General features: G+C 36.0%; 1 protein-coding gene across 5 annotated transcripts in view; it reads right to left on the reverse strand.

Annotated features, from left to right (window-relative positions):
• Positions 1 to 18,538, reverse strand: part of LOC142986154 (protein NDRG3-like) — a 66,929-nt gene that overhangs the window by 16,070 nt on the left and 32,321 nt on the right. For all 5 annotated transcript variants that reach the window (XM_076134443.1, XM_076134447.1, XM_076134446.1 and 2 more), the window contains one exon: positions 16,241 to 16,358. In XM_076134443.1, coding sequence (XP_075990558.1) covers positions 16,241 to 16,358 — 118 coding nt within the window. The remainder of the gene's footprint in view (positions 1 to 16,240; positions 16,359 to 18,538) is intronic.

An 18,538-nucleotide genomic window follows, 5' to 3' on the forward strand; every position in this document is an offset into this window, starting at 1 on the left:
CGTGATTTTATTTGTTTTCTTAATACAATTGTTGTAGAACATTTCAATTGCTTTAGAAAGGCACTGTAATTAAGATTTACTTCGTACAATGTAAGGGAAACTAATTAGTGCTGTGACCAACGCGACTCAAGTATAATTACGTCAAGCGAGTCCCACGGTGGGCGCCAAGCTGGAAAAATGTTGTTGCAATTTATATATACAGGAAAATAAACAGTATTAACTCAGTTACGTCTCTGGATATAGAATCAGTAAATCTTCTCACCTTCTTTACACGTCTAAAAATTGCTATCATCTATCGCTCTTATAGTACAGCCACTCGTGCGATAAAGTGCAGAAGTGGTTTTTGCAGTAAGTGAGTAGTATTTGATAAATATTTTGTATTGTCTCATTACTAGATCAAGTAGTAGCGGAGCGTATTAGTTAATTGTAGTAGAACAACGAACAGCCTTGCCGTCCTGTCTACATATATTAGTGCGTGTTCTTCGCAGCCGGCGCCGATGTGTCGCGTCGCCCCATTAATGCAGTTTATTCACCTACCCTTTACGGGGAAGACTGTCCATTGTCATTTCATTACTCACACCCTCGTGGCTTCGTAAGGTTGTTGTCACTTTTAATCTGTATTAGTGATTTACGTCACCTCATATAAACAGGTAGTCTATCCCACAAGATCGAAGTGTTTACAATAAGTTGTTGAACAATATATTATTTTCAGATTAAAATTTAAGATAGGGAGGTTTCCAGTTGTTCCAGGACTGGGAAGGTACCTCCACATTTCGTTATGACAACAATGGCTATTTTCACCACTCTGTCTTAATACCCTATAAAAACCACTTGAACGAGCTCTTAATTTTTCATACACATCTATAATAATATCAAAGGCGATCTACTAAAATTTATTAGCACAAAGACTCTTACATCTGCACTAAATTATGTAAATAGGTTAATAAATTGTAAAACGCCGACGATGCCTACACACTACACAAGCTATGTTAAGTGTAGGCGTCTCGTTGTCTACCGGCGTGTCGGGATTCACACGTTCGCAGACTTAGGAAACCCGTCGTCGGATCGAGAAACAACGGAATGTAAGTGCTCTCCATGCTTTTTACTTTGTTCCTTTAGAGCCTTCAGGCATCAATAAAAATAGAGGGCAACAGTAAATTAGATGCTCTTGTTTAAGTGTTTGGAGCTTCAATTTTGTCAAACGTTTTTACTCTTTAATGAGCTTAAAATGTTTCTTTTAATTGTTTTTTTATTCGCCAAGCGCAATGAATAAAAGTAAAGTAAAGTGTTGAAAATACGTATCAGTTCGAATGTTGTCTGGAGAAATTTTTATTGCGATATTTATTTTATAGTGTGTTGGCACCCTCCTTACACGGACGAGTACACGACGACGTAAGTAAGACTCATTGCCACTTGCGCGAACATTTATTGAGAGCTTATTGACGGATCCCAGAAAATTGACGTCGATTCTTAACTCATACTGTTTTATTAGCTGTCAATATGACAACGATGTGACGTTAGCTACACTTTACGAGAAATGTTTGAAGAAAATACGTTGTAGCGAGATGTGGGAGAATATATCGAAAATCGTAAATAGAAAACTTTATATTAAAATGCCTTTATAAGTATAATCATTGGTATGGCATCAATGGTAATAAACAGTTCAAGGTAATGTACATCTTGAAGATAACTTTGAATCGCCACAAGTTCTTTAAGTATCAGGTTTAATAGTTCCTCGATCGTTTTAATCATATTCACTAACTAGCTTACCAACCGCGGCTGCGCTTGCATTTTATTTAGATAAAGTAATACTTAGTTTGAGTTTAACCCCAGATCTATCATCTAACTATCACCGTGAATATACACATTCGGAATACGTGAAGTGATCCATAGAGCAAGTTATTTAGTTTAAACGAATCGCCCGATACTGTTATTATATACCTACTTGTCACCTACTTACGCATTTTAATTTAATTGTGCATTTTTGATATTTATAACTTCTAGCGGAATTTTGAGAATTATTCTCATTAATCAATGTAAAAAGAGAAGGTTTAAAGACGCAGGCTCTTCGATGAATGCGTTTAAATACTGAACTGTATCTACTTACTATACTGAGCTATACCACCTGGGTTCAAAATTTACTTTTCATAATTGGCAATTTTTTTTGTAGCAAGGACATGGTGTTGATCATTGTTTTATCTCAGATTTTAGGACTAATACTACTAAAACTACCTTTTTCGTATAATATTCCTAGTAAATTGAAGCACTGTACATTGTTTATTATTTTTTGAACAGCCTTCAATCAAGCTTTGGCCGCCATACTGACGTTGTGCTCTATTCAAAGCGGATACCTCGCTCCGGTGGGATTCACCATACCTACAAAACTGACGGTACCAGCACTTAGACTTACCACCACTAAGAGATTATTCAGTCAGTATCCATGACGTCGCCCGACATATCTAACCCATTAGAAGGGATTGAATATTCCAAAGTGTTCATACGAGTTCGAGGCTATTCACTACCTCAGACGATTACAAGATTAAAATGAGTAACAATTATAACAAGGGTTTTCTAATATTTCATTCAAGCTAAAATTGTTTTTCGTATGAAGGAGTGAGATGATGACGGTACCTACTGGAGGAAAGGCATTACGTACACCCGAGGGGTTACTAATGTCTCACCGACCTTTTTAAAGGTTGAACGCTCTATTTTAGTACACATTAAAGCGACGTTACTGTTATATTTAGTTAAGTAACTTGTAAGAAACGATCTTGATCGATCTAAACCACACAACAGACACTTGAATTGGTTCAAGATAAGTTTCCCTCAGCACGGTCCGTATCGTGAACTCGAGTAATTTAATTTATACCATATCGACTGACGTTACTAAGAACTCAGTGGATTCAGACGCCCTAGTGACCCGCTCGTTTCATTTATTATGAACCTACTTGAAGTACAATGAACGTGCGACCGTAATGCAGTCAGATAAAAATACGGAGCGAGTACACTGTCCTTTTGTATCCTAGCAACGTTCTAGTACACAAACCGCAATTTATGTACAAACAGTTTTGAGGTTTAGCTAACACATTTGTATACATTCGGTGGCAAAATTTTTGTTAGTCGTTTCACACTTCCAGTTTTATCAATACATACTCGTACATTCTATATAATATGTAAATAAAAGAATAGAAATACATTTAGGTGTTTGGGAACGCGGGCTACAGCCGTCTTTGTTTTGTGATCAAAGGTTTCCGTCCTTTGTCTATTGTATATTTTCACGAGTACCGCCTATGCAAAACATATGTAAGTATAGAAAGCGATAGTAAGGTGAAGGGCATTGATGTTGTATACATATTGTAGAAATTGTAGAATTTTTATGCATTCTTTGTAGATTTCTGTAGACGAACAATTTTGATAAAGTATTTTAACGGAACGTTCGCTGAACAAGAATGGCATTGAGAACTGCTGCAGTAGTTTTTAAAACTTCAACGAAGAATTTGTTAAGAGAAGCGAGAGGGACACAAGTACGTATTTGCGTCGACCTCGAAACTTACTCGAACACTGAAGCACTAGTTTCGTTTGGAGAGGCAGTGTCTGTAATTGCGTCCCAATCCCGTAGGAAATTAAGTTTAATCACAAAATTATCGTTTGTTGCTTCTTTCGCAATTAAAACCCTTAAATAGGCAAATACCAAAATGTGTACTTGTTTGTGAATAATCTTTTTCATTAGATGATTCTGGCTGACGATTGATTCGGATGACTGAGCACTCACGGTGCAACATTGTTTCCATTTCACGCCGTCAAACTAATGGAGCTGTCAGGAGAGCGTCGCATGACGGTTGGATAAACCAGCATGGTTTGTTATAGCGCATTGTCAAATAACCAGGTGCCAAACATTTTGAATAGGGATTCGAAGTCCTGTTCATTAGAGTGCTTGGACTGGCATTCACAATTAGCGACTAGTACGTGACCAGGCGTGAGCTCTGCTATTGTTAGTTATTGTCGGGATATTTCTATATTTTCATTGGTATAAACCGCTTTGTGAAAATGCTTGTGACAGCTGTTGAAATAAAAACAGATTTGTTCACTTTTGTGTTGACTTCATTCACGCATACTATCACAAGCGAATATTGACCATGCTTAGAAACAGTGCTCAAAAATATTCTCACGCAGTTTATTGACGTCACTGCGCTCACAGCGCTTAACATTGAAATAACTTTTCATCTATTAAAAGGCCAATAACTCTCAGGTAAAATATTGAAGAACAAATATTATACATTCGATCAGAAGAAAATCATAAAGACGTTTCACTATAGACACTATGATAAAATACTTGTAATGTACATGAAACTTAAAACACCGTAAAATACTGTAAGGTACACAATTTGGGCATGTAAAATGTATATTATCCGAAGTCTAAAACCTAGTCAGAGATCTCAGGGAAGACGACTACACATGGAAATTAAATTAACCAAACTATTTCTGAGTAAAGGTTAATAAAATTTCGAGTATCATCATGAAATCGATCGGCCGCAGTCAGCATTTAATAACAACTTCGCCGGCTCTACATAATTTTCAGTTGAATGAACACGAAATATTTGTTTTCCCAACAATTTAAATAGTCGAGATTTTGCGAAACACCTTTTATATTGTTGCTATGAAGAAAAAATAATACAGCTTTTTTTTGGCTAGGCTTATAAACAACCAGAGCAATTATTTCAATAGGTACTAGAAGTACAAATACGCGAAATTTGTTGAAAAAATTCTTTAAGCAATGATTTCTAGCTTTTGTAACTATAGTAATAAAACATATCTAAGGTTTTTGAAGAGTTTTATATTTGCGAAAATGTACTTAGTAATTCTAATATCAATCATGTATCTAATAATCATCTCTAAAAGATGAATACATGCCAATTTTGATAATATTTTGTAGAATAAAATTGTTTCAGTATTTATCATAAATGTATGAAATCATTGAACAAGTACAACCAATTGCAGAAAAACCATTGTAAAAAAAGATAAGTTCATTCGCCTGGGCTTCTGGAATCGATTAATAAGTACTTAGAAGGCGGCAAACCAAACATGTTTTCTTTCATATAAGTGAGTGTTTGCAAGGCTGCATGGAAGTGGGTCACGAAGTGTGTAATTGACATAATGTAGGGGAAGTTAAAAGGCATTCATTGTATGGTTACCTACATGATATAAGTAAAACAAAGCGATCATGCCTTTTCATAACCAGTGCTTTTAGTATTACGTACAAGAGGAAGACAGGGCGGTTATTATGCCAATATCATAAAAGAACACAATTTTGGGTACATTATTGGAAATATGTTCCGATCATTAGCATCATTATCCAATATCATTACACATGAAATCTCGTAATTCCGAAAATTGCATCAATTATATTTTTAAGTATTGTGTTAATCTTTTCGAATTCGTATGAAAGAGTAGAATATGTAGGCGAAATTACGCAGTCAGTAATATTTAGGGTATAAAAGGTAGATGCACAATAAATATGGAGTAATCTGCGATGTTTCGCCGTAACGAACGACACTAACGAGCACGCTAGTATCTGTGGAGATTTCATCGACGCCGGATGTCCCACCGGCAGCGACTTAATGACTACTCCGTCAAGCCTCGCAGATAATAAGTCCATTTTAACGCCCGTGTAAAGTCTAATAGGGCTGCGATTTGTGGGTAATCATTTCCTCAATTAATATCACTCTTCATTTCTTCAAAATACTGTGAAATTGTATGTATCTGCTTTGAGCATTTTTAGAGTAGAGCAACTTAATAAGTACATACTCTTTATATTACCCACAATAAATAATATAAATGTCTAAAGTAAAAAAAAAACATTGTGCCATACCCCATAAACAGTATTAATAACTTTGACACATGCGATAAAGGTAACCGAGCAAGTCATTAAAATTACAATTTATAAAATTGAAATCCCTATCGTACACAGTTAGCCAGAATAATCCCAACATTGCGTGCGGCGCGTCCGTTACCTACCGACTGACAGAATTAAACAAAATCGTGTCTTGATTAATAAAGGTTTTTCTTTTAATTTACATTATCAGTAGAGGACATAGACATAATGAGCATTTTTAACTTTGGACGGCGTTCAAATTGTAAAGCGGCTTTGCAGTTTCCATTAAGCTTTTATAACGATGTCTTTTGTCGCTGAACACAGGCTTAAATCAACGATGCTGAATGTTTAATGAAGGCCAAAAACGTGCATAGAGAAGTAGATATAATTACTGGTTTAACATTACAGTAGCCAAATGCGCGAATTTATCGACGCTTATTACATGACCTAAATCCGTTTGCGACTGTTCCAAATTAAGAGTTTCAAGCTGTGTTTTAATCGCAATTTAACCACGGTACTATATGTTAAGATAGCGATTGCTTAACATTATTCGATGCACAAGTACAATATAAATAAACGTTATCACATCGGATGGTTGTAAGAGCAACACTTATGAGAATATGGCCCAGGCTCCCTCTGTAACTAATGGGCGGGCTATTACAGACTCAAGGATGCGAGGCGTTAAGTTACGTCACACCAAGTGCTACACAAGTTTAATAGAAGAAAACTGTTTGTGTGACTGTGCATGCTTCTTTAACACATTGCGTCTGTTAGTCAGCTCTACCATAGCTTGTATGAAAATGTGTTATACATATTGTCGTTTATTATCACTGCGCTGCTGAAAGACAAACAATGATGTAATTCGTACCAACGTATTCATGTGTTAGCTTTTTCAAGTTACACAACTTCTGGTTTACGCTTCATTAAAGAGTGACTGTCTATACGATATTTAGTTTTTAGATAAAAAGAGATGATTAATTTGGAGGTTAGTACAGCGTTGAGCTACTGCGTTTGTGTTTCGTGTGGAAGGTGTGAATCATCGTAGATGGGAGCGGAAATGACGCGCGGCTGGACGAGTCTGGGTTACTACAGTAACTGCCGGTGTAGACGTTTTCATAGTGTCGTTAACATTAACACATTGTCCTTACTGATATCACAGTGTGGCTTTGTTTCGGAAAGAGTTCTTACCGCTAAGTGAGCTACTATTTTAGACACGCTTTGTAATAAAATGTTATTTAATACATATTCCCTGTTCATTAAGTTTGCCGCAAGACCTATTCCTTCTTAGAATCAAACAATACCTATAATGAAGGAACATTGTTATTTTTAAGTCCTGGCAAACTTTAGTAAAAGTATAGCTAAGATTTATTTTGCCGGTTTAATAATAATATCTGTATTAAGACCTAATGTAATAAAAACAATAATAATTTGGAGCTATTTTGAAGAAGTTGATACAAATGGATTAAATAAAAACGATTCAGTTACTACGCATAGTGGATATAGACTAGCAGTAACTAGGTTAGGTCTGCAATATTTTTACTGTAAGCCGGTTGAAATAAACAAACCCAAATAGATTTGTGACGGTCTGCATCTTCGTGTACTGGCATTCAATCCATAAATCATTCCTTTACAAACTATGAAGGTATTTATGGTAATTTGACCGACATAATCAGTAGGGATATGTTTACATGGGCATCTTTGCGAGCGTCTACGGCTAGTGTGCGTGTTTGTGTAGAACAGTGTAAATTATCCGTAGTATGCCGCAGGGTCACCGCTGAAATGTTTGACTGTTATGGTACTAATTAGAACAATAAACTTGCCTTACATAATGCCAGGCCAGATTTGGGACAGTGACTACTTGTATAACACGAGTTTACAGAGATTGATCATTTCAGGAATGTCCACCGTTGACAAGCTCCGCTACGCACATTGTTAGCATGCTTCAAACTATTGGTACGCTCGTATCTCCAACGAGTACACGGGTTTAGGCCGCTACTTTATACAATAATTTAAATGTTTAGCGCTTTGTGAAACTCTCTGTGGGCGTGCGTTAAGTCGTGACCATGACAGGTTTCAATGGCACCAGTTTCGGTGCTCGGAAAATCGTGTCATTGAACTCGCCGATAAAATTGATCGCCGCTGTATGGGAAAACCATTGGAAAAAAATAATGGATTTAGTCCAAATCACAATTCATATAAAAGAGAAATCTGCACTCTGAGACATCTTTGTACAAAATGATAATTTCTTCTACCGCACAGAATACTAATGGAACGCCCTCTTATTGACTGTGGAGGGAACACTTTTAAAGCGGATTCCTAAAGGGAATTGAGCCTGATCTCGTGCCCAGATTTAGTGAATCGATAATCTAGATTGGGAATTATAGGCTTAAATATAGTGTTTTAATGTTCCTTTTTATTCCATGATAGTTGGTAGTAGCTTCTAGTTCACTCTGCATTACAGCTCGCGCAAAACCGGGTCAGGAGCTTTGCAGGAAGATTTATAATGCCCTTACGGCTTATGATATGTGAAAATGAAAAAGACCGATATCGGAACAAGAAGGCATTATTCAAATAGTATTACTTGGACGTAGTCAGTGGCGCGTGCCGTTCAAAAAAATCAATACAACCCGCACGCCCTGACTCGCTCGCGCTCGCAAGGACACCGAATAAACGGTTAACTAGCTAAATGTTACTAAAACTTGCGTCACCACATTTAATTCATTGACTTCGTTCCGATTTGTACATACCTTTTAAATTGATTCTCATTTGGGAATTCGATACTATTTTTAGATCGAAAGAGAACGATACGCCGGCGGGTTTACTACACGGTTTTATTTTATTACTCGTACCTAATGAATACGTGCCTTCGATATGAGTGAGCGTGTAGATGTTTTACCAACATTTGGGGGCGGATTTGTTAATATATCCTGATAAATTGAATAACAGTCCATTTAATCACGTCTTTTTATTTCTGTACTGCTATCAATTGAGAGTTGTATCAACAGTCTTTCATTAGAAAACATAGGGAAGGTATACAGAAAAAACTATGTAGCACACAAAACGTGTTCTTGCTTACGTAACTTTTCTTTCTTGAAGTAGAGCGCGGTAATTTGACAGAAAGATACGATTTTCATATAACAAGAGTCATGATAGTCGTTTGTCTAGTGCGGGACGCAGTGCCAGTGTATACTGTATATCGGCAAAGATGTTTGGATAAGATACATTATTGTTTCACAAAAAATATGTGACTTGGTTCTGGCTATTGTGCTCCAAGTGGGGAGGTACGCTGTTCTACTACGACTACTAAAACTAGGCTGTTCTGTTCCACTAGGACTAAATTGAATAAGAAAATTGTTGATTGTTTATTACGAAAATACATCGAACTGCAAGTATTCCAAAATTAACTATGCATAATAAGCGGTGACAAAGGAAGACTTGACAGAGACGCAGGACAAGTTAAGACCTCTTTAAGATTTTTACTAAAAAGTACATAATTCGGAAAAATATGTTTTGGAAGTAATTCATTTTCTTTGAGAAAAACGTCATTAATACAGGACTGTAATTATGCTGGTGGCACAAATGTGGTATTCGTACTGTTAACAGTATTTTTTTTAACTATGTCTGTTTGGTTTCGAAAATTAACACTATATTCCTGAAAAATCGCTTCAACTCTATGTTTGAAGATTCGAGTATGTAGATAGATTACAATAGTATGATAACATATTATTACTTCCACAGGGGTTGTACCTACATGTTGAATCCGTCTAGCCAGACATCTTGCGAGTATAGACTAGCCTCGTTCTACATCTATACATGTGGAATAAATTATCTGCACATAAATAATCCAGTTAGGCCATGTTGATTTACGTCTGCGTTTAGACATTTATCTTTTGTCGTTTCGGGATCTTCAACAAAGTAATTGACATTGTATCCTGTGCAGTATGAATGCTAGAAGTAGGACCGCTATAATTCAACTCTCGTAACAGTGAGCGCAATAGTTTAAAAAGTTTTGGATCCCACAGAGTCGTAATTATGAACATCCCGGTGCGGTGATGTCAGGAGTCGAATTGTGAACTAGTTGGAAAGGCGTACTCTCAAACATGAGATAAATAGTTATAATTTTATTCACAAAAATGCAAGTGGCGAGTTAAAGTAAAAATAACAAAAACACAATATAATATGAAACTGAAATGAAAGCAGAATAAAATCCCGCTCTTTTATGTTTCGTTAGCAGAAAAATATTCAAAAGAGAACAAAAACAAGATAAATAAGCAAAGACTAAGTAGTTGGTAAAAAGTGCAAGTGTGTCACTTTAAAAGTGTGGTGGCATTTACGTCTGCAGGCTCTAGCACTAATTGTACTCGTAGCCTGTCTTTTTAGAGATTAGTGCTGGCACCTGATTCAACGGAAGTGCTGTGTGGTTTTATTTGTTTACTCGAGCACTCCATTAGTAGCCAGTATTACGCGGTGACAAAGACGACAATTGAGGTTTATCATGGCATTATGCAATATTTTAAACATATTTCAAACATTAACAGAAATAATAAATCTCCCATTTATAATAATATAATGAGTTAGTTGGAAACATAAAAGGCGCTTTAATTAAACAAAATATATACCCACTAAATTCCATGAATTTGAACAAAAGTGGACTAATAGCATTTTTTATATTGACAGAGATCCGGCGTACAAAGCATTTTCGGTGTACCATATTTGAAAAGCGTTGTTTGTCATTTCAACCTTAATTTAGTTTGCCGAGGAAAGTTTGCATGGACACACGACTAAATCGTGACAAAGAGAGCTTGGGAACGGTTCTACCGAAACATTGTTTACTTTTTAACTACTTAACTTCAATGCGGGTGAATTCAAACATAAATTGACTTCATTATATTCCGAATTCGAAGTGTTACAAAACACAGCACTCGAATGTGAATAAGGATAAACACAAATAGTGTTTAATGTGTACCTCAAATAGCTATGACTTCCACAGAGCTGAATCGATATTGTTAAATTAGAACTGTTTCTTTAAAGCTTTCATCCTTTAATTCCATTTGGAAAGTAGCCGTTTCAAGGGAACCGCAGAATATTGTGTTTAAGATTGAAGCTTTTCCCAACCTTAATCCAATGGATCAGAGATTTACTCAAGTTGCGGTTTATAGAGCTGCAAGCAAATTTAACGACAAGTTTTCAAGTAGTGTTAGAAACTAGGCGTACTTCATATACTTCAATCAAATAAGAGCGTTAGAGCGAAGCTTTAAATGTATAAAATGTTTTTCAGTAATTTGTAGTTCGACGTTTGAATTGCAAAGGTCACGGCTCTCTAGACTACGAGGTGCTTGAGAGTAATAAAAACCGAGTAATTAAAAAAGCTTTTTATATCCACACCTCCAGCAGTAGTATTTGATTATGTAAGGCGAGAAATTAAGAGTGAGAAACATCTACCAGTATTTTAATTTTCTATTAACCTTTTCCAAACAAATATAGAATGAGATCATGAGGGGATTATAGAGGTTAGGTTGTGTTTCAAGTCGCGCGTTATTTGCAATATTTCCGGACTCATAACACCCAACAGCCTAATGGAAAGGAACTAACTGTTCCCGAACGCTATAACATAAATATTAATATTAATAAAAGTAAACCAAAAATGTTTTGGAGCGTAAAGAATTCATCAAATGAACTTAATTTTGTGCAATTCTTCAATAATGGGTTTCCATTATGGTTGTCCAACCCTTACTACAATGGGGGTGCAATAGCCGGGTGTCAAGAATGCCCTGGATTCCCGACCTGTTTAAAGTTATTGCGTTCCACGGCGCTCATTACGGCGACGGCGACGGAACGCCAGGGCGGTGCACGGCCCCATTGCCACGAAAATACAAAAAAGAAAACATTCCTCTAAGACCGCCTCAGGCGTAACTTGACCTATTCCATTTTACCATACTTTTTTGAAGTCGCATTTCATTTCCGACTTTTATTATTTCAATTTAGACGTCTCAAAGTGGATTGTAATAACGATTATGAATTTACCATCATATTCTACAGGTACTCCAAACAATTCTCATTTTATGTTGGAGTATAATTTTACATTTGTTGCGATGAGCTCAGTTTAAAGAGAACACGCAAAACTTGCGCGGATGTGGTTGTGCTCAGGATTCTGCTGCATCTAACTGGGTTTAGTGAATGCAGCCCAAGTTAAATGTTTCAATGGAAACTTAAAGTGGATCAACGCCGTGGCATGAACGGATTGAGCTCATTACATCTAATGCTCTCAATATTAAATTTGTTGAATAAAATATACCGAGCAATAAAAGTTGTTTCAAATACAAGATTATTATCACTTTGTAAAACCAGACAGCACTCGTACAAAGTCGTTATTTTACAAAGGAACTAATATCGATACTGACTAGGATCAGAATTTAAGGTAGTTACGTAATTTCGGCCTTTGTATCGCAGCACCCAAATAGTTTGAAAGCTTGTCCACATTCATCCATCATTGACGTACTAACTGTTGATGAATACCAACACGAAACTATTAGAAACGGACTGACCACGCAAACTCACCGAGTAGGTATTATATAAAAGTCTAGCGAAGGCCTTAAAATCATGAGGGTAATCTTTCAGAACGTTTCTTGGGGTAGAGAAGGGTTCGTGTTCCATCTTCATTTTTGTAATGATTGAGACAATTTTTTCATTATATGAAAATGTAAGTCGGGTGTGGTACAAAGCATTGCAGGATTCAGGGTGGAGGTGGTCGTTATCGCGCGACGCAGACTCGACCGACTTGTTGTTTAGAAATGTAGCACTGTTTGACTTTAAGACGCGCTGTTGTATTTGTGAGATGAATAGACGGCGGATTAGCTTTGTGCAAATTTTAATGGACTGTGTTTCGCTTTATTTTGTTATCGTCTGAAATTATTTAAAAGCTGTTATTACGCCGGAATTAGTATTTTCAAATACTCAGTAGCTTTAAAATTATTGAATAAAGAAGAATATTTTTTACAAAATACAATAAGCGCTTGAAAGTTTTTAATACTATAAAATTAGAAGGGGCTATTATTACTGGTTAACGTAAATCAATGAATATTGGCCGAGATTAGAAGTAGAACAACGATCGGTCGGCAGAACCAACATCGTGTCGACCGTTTTATATTATGAGAACGCTTGTAAAATTAGCGCGGCGAAGAGCACAGGGACTGCCCACAAACGTGTAGAATTAGAGATAGGATTGGAATTTAAATCGCACTTCGTTCCGAGCTTTAACTAGAAAACGACTACTATGAATACTTTTAGCAGGTTAAAACACAATGTAAGTATGCTAATACATGACTATAGGTATGTAACGATTTGCTTTTCCTAATCACAAAGTAAATATTAGTATTTATATGGCGTAGGTGTCGTAACGTGTTGTTTTAGGCATTATATTTATAACTAGCTGACCCGTGCGGCTCCGCTCGCGTGAATTTCGTACTGTTGCTTATTCGTTTGAGCACGCGAATTGCGAAGCACTCGATACACCTACACATAAAAATGTTAACAACTCTTTTGTCATCTAATGGTTATTTACGAAAGGGACCCGAAGGGCACACAATGTGACACAGGCTCAGGCAGGCCTGATTTCCTGTGGTTACCTTCTTTTCCGCTCTCGTCTGTATCCGTAGCAGTTTACAGTGTAAAATATAATACCTTATTATAGACTGACCATTGCTTACCCGTCTAGATTCAGAATATTATTATAGGTCCTATCTGCGCCGGAGCTCTTCAGACGCGTAATAATGTATACTTACGATGATACGTCCGAAACCGCGTAACCCGTAATTATTTTTTATACTTATATCATCCGTTGTTTATTTTTTAAAACTTACCACATAGTCTGTTTCATAGCTATCCATTTTTTTTCCTTAATGCAACCAATTAATTTGGTTATGTGTTACGAACTACAACGCCATCTGTTAGTAGCGGCGAACAACGACCACAAACGAAATTATTCAGTTTGCCACCTAGGATATCCCGACCGCACCGGACCCTCGTAAACCAACATTTTTGTGTAATAAATCATACAACATTTATGTTTGAAAATCTTATAAATGTATAGCCTGTTTCAAAGGTATTTTTTTTACAATAAAGCAATCAAAATAAATTAATTAGGAAAAACATGCTTTGTTGCGGACTATACGCCATCTATTGGTTGGTGCGAACAACAGGTATCGATACGGCAGGCGCCGCGAACTATATTGCGAATGTTGTGAAATGGATTCGCAACGCCATCTATGGTATCTTTAGGGAAACGCAGGTTCGAAAGATTTCTACGTATTTTTTTCAATTTTCTAAAAATCTATGAAAAATTATGCGATAAAAAGTATCCTAGGAACTGCTCCACTACTTATTCTATGCATATAGCAAATTTCAGTGCGTTCTATCCGGTAGTTTTTACGTGATAGCGACACATACAGACGGAGGACAGACAGACAGACAGACAGAAAAGAAAATTATAAATTGCAGATTCGGTATCAGTATCCGTTACTAAACATCCCCCATTGGTTTTTTTTTAAATATATTCAATGTACAGAATTGACCTCTCTACAGATTTATTATAAGTATAGATAATTGTGAATCGCCTTGTTTGATGAAACACGTCCTCAGTTCTAAACTCCTTACAGCGCGATATTACCACTTAAAATGGTTTCAGAAACTTAGATGTTTGCAACGCCGGAGTTCCAAGGAGAATAAGTAATCAAATATGGACTTGTACCTCGAAACTTGCATGATATGTATTATATCAGTTTCACTTATCTGTTTTGAAATCTTCAAGGTAGCTTTTGAGGAATCTTAAACATTTTAAATACGATCATACGACAACCTGACGAGAGAATAAATAAGTGTGAAAGGAAGTGCCAAGTTTACTTTACTTTTGCATGCGACAACTAACTAGATCACTATTTTTAGGAAAAGTTATAACCGGAACCCTGAAATCTTTATGAAGATTAATGTGTCGCAAAGTGCAATCCTATTTCTTATACGTACTACTCAGAATAATTTAATCATAAATTGTTAAACTTGTAGCACTAACCATTATAATAATTCAATTATAATATACCTAGAAATATCCGATAAAGGTAGCAGATTGAACGTAATCTCATAGCACAGACGTATTGTGTTTAAGTGGCTAGCTAGATACGTAGAGACGTCCAACCGAAGTTGTTGGTCGATTAACGTCCATCATGCTCACCGCTCCACACTCAATATATTAGCAACTAATCGTTTAAATTGATGGCCGTTTAGCACTGCTATCGATTTACCAACAAAGCTTTGTTTGGATATACTACGGTAAATTTTCCTATAGATATACATCAATGTAATAGTTCTAAGAAACGTTTACTGTCCATTTCGTCCCACGTCAAGCCCACGTCCTTTAAATACAAAATCGACCATTTAAACAATTCAGATTTATTAATTTACAGCACATAAACAATTCACTGAATTGACTATCAATTAAGATGGATTAGAGCAAAACGCTTGCTAATTGTTATATGACGTATTTTAAATAATCATTGAGAAATGTCAATTATATTTGTTTTCGAAGAATGCAAACGACATAATATGTAAAGAAATCTCTTTGCAAATGTTGTTCAGCCAACCATAATTAAATCAAAGAAGATGCTACGCAAGTAAATAACATCGTGGGGGAGTGGAATGATAATATTATGTGAATCACAAAGCAGGGTGCATTGTGTCGCACATTCCGATGCGGGGCAAATTATCTAAACGCAGTAGAATTAATAAGATCAACTAAGTGCGCCGCTCGGCGACTCTGGACATTGTGCGGAATAATGCCCTTAAGAATGTTCAGTACATCTTAATACTATTATAGCTTCTAGAAGACGCAATGGATACTTTAAATGCGCGCCTTTCGTATTAATGTATCTTTTACGAGCTCACTTTCATTTCATTTATGAGCAAATACTTTTTTCAGATTACTACTTTACGATGTGGAATCCACAACCTGTCCAGTTTTCAGATACCTAGCTGAAGCGAGTAACAAAATTTGTGGATATGGGTTGGGCAACTTAATCGCGATGAACTGACATCAATAAAGGTAAATTGCCGTTAGAACCAACAACGAGCTTTTTATGCCGACAGCAGTTTAATATATGTTCCCGTATAAAAGTACACAGCTAAAATACGAGAAAGATTTATGAAAACCAAATTTGAATATACTTTTGAAGAGTAGATTATATCGAGAACTTTTGGAAATGCTATTTTCATTCAAGAACTGTAAATTCGACGACAAAAACAACGTATTTTTATTCATGTGGGTGAAACTATTGGTATAAATGTGTCAACCCTACAAAAAAGCTAAGGTTAAGTACTCACTCTTCTGGTAGACTTGGAGCACCATCCTCCTGTCCCGGCGCGTTCACATGGTACACGCAGAAGTTCTCCAAGAGAGCCCTCATGTCCACGAAGTTGAAGAAAGGTTGGAAGCAAACGTCTGTGGACATACAACACGAATTAGACTCTACAACGACGGCGCAAGACACAATTTAGGGCGCCTATTAGGCTTGGGATATTTACATAAGTTGATTAATTAACAGGTCTTTTATTTTGTTCCAGCGCGTGTCGTTTAATAGACCAAATTAAACAAAAGTTATGGTACCACCATTCTGGATACAAATTAAATAGGGCTTTGTCAATTATGAGGCCTGTTTTTTAAATAATTTATACCGGCCTGGAAAGTATACTTGGAACACCAACGGTTGTGCTATAATCTGTTTCAGGAAAACCAGCAATTACAATAAATTAAGTAATTTGAAAAAGTATAGCTTAGCTTATGGTAACGAAATCGCAATGCAGTATTCGAACTCGCCTTATAACACGTATATATGTTCGCGATGCAGGTCGCTAGCAGGCTTTCAGCGGAATTTTCGAGTGGCACACTTTCATCACAATATGCCAGAAATGCCATTGTTTTCTGTGAAACAATCGCCATAACTCATGGCAGCGAGTGTTACCGTCTGATATCAAATAAAATGCATTTTACCAGTTCAATTGAGCCGTATAGACAATACTGTCATAAATTCCCGGTGTTTTATTTAATTATAGTGCACTGACCGGTCTGACTGAGGCTTCAGTTTAGTCAGCGAGAATAGCTGTCAAAGCTCTCGACGGATTATTTATCAACCGGGTTTGTTATATGGACACATTGTTCCCTACTTTTCTACAACAAATCAGAGATAAATGTTTCGGGTAGACTGAAGAAACTCAACGGCCATGTAACCTAAGCATTTCTTTTTTGGTTTTTAGAGAGCTGTCTGAAATACAGTACACACAACAGTGACAACAAATGTATATTTATATAGTGTTGGGAGACACGTTGTGGACAAAATTAAAATTCATAGTTTAATTAAAACAAGTGAGGACATGAAAACAGAGACCCAGTGGAAATCAATCATTGAAACGAAAACATAACCGGTCTGTTTAAATTAACTGTTATCTGAAGTGCGCAATATGCAGTGAGAAGTAAAAGAACAGTGAGGAAATATTGAAATCTTTGATAAATAAGGAATAAGATTTTTTTGTATTTTAGAAAAAAAAAATGCATCTGCAACAATTAAAATTCTATTAATAATTTTAAAGACATCATAGTATTTATTCATAGTAGATTTTTGTTATACTAATAATGCGATGAATAACTACAGGCATAAGTGTAAGAAAAAAATCAGGTGTCACATAATTTTAGACAATTTAACTTTTAAGTAATTTTAGTTTTGGTTACATTCATTGATGTTCTCTTATAATTATTTTATTGTAAACACAAAATTTGGGAATATATTTCACAAAATATAAAACCTTTGTAAAATACATTTCATGAATGAGGGACAGTACAATTTCGTGAAGTTTCTTGGTTTACTGGACAACTAAGCAGTAGCCGGAGGCATTTAGTTGATGTATACTGAAATATGGACCGACTGTGCTTTTTCAGACAAACTTCGTTCAACTGAAATGAAGTAAACATTATTTACTTGAACACATGATCGTTACTTACAGGCGCCCTACTTATTATTTTTGCCCAAAGAACTTAGTATAATCGTAAAATAAAGTAGTTGCATTTTTTCGGTATCGATAAAGATATTGGTAGGTACTATACGATACTTCCATTGTTACAATAATAGATTAACAAAGTCGAAAACATCGTAAGTAGTAAATGGTTTAGGGTATATTTTTAAAGTAAAATTAAGTAATTAAAACTGCCTGTAAAGAAACTCTTACTGCTAGTTATAATTAGATAGTTTTATAGACGTGAAAGTCATTCAAACCGCAAAAACAATTCTGACGCCGCCGGAGGTACAGACAATTCAGCGCAAATTAAAATGAAACAATAGCCGACTGTCGATATAATAAGGTACTTCGACATTGTGTTGTAACCAAAGTTTCCGGACCGACGCGGGAAAAAGTGGCGAACAGACGTCTGAAAAGCATTTCTATTTATTTGCAATAAAATACTGTAATTATATTATAAAATTTGTTTTATAATATAATTACAGTATTTTGTACATACAGTATACAGTACTTTGGTACCAGATACATTTGTAACACTTAATTTCCTAGATTTACGATACTAATCTCGATGGAAATTGATTTTTACCAAAAGCATGAAACGCTTTTACGACT

This window comes from Anticarsia gemmatalis, chromosome Z, assembly GCF_050436995.1.
Source record: "Anticarsia gemmatalis isolate Benzon Research Colony breed Stoneville strain chromosome Z, ilAntGemm2 primary, whole genome shotgun sequence".
NCBI classification, from domain to species: domain Eukaryota; kingdom Metazoa; phylum Arthropoda; class Insecta; order Lepidoptera; family Erebidae; genus Anticarsia; species Anticarsia gemmatalis.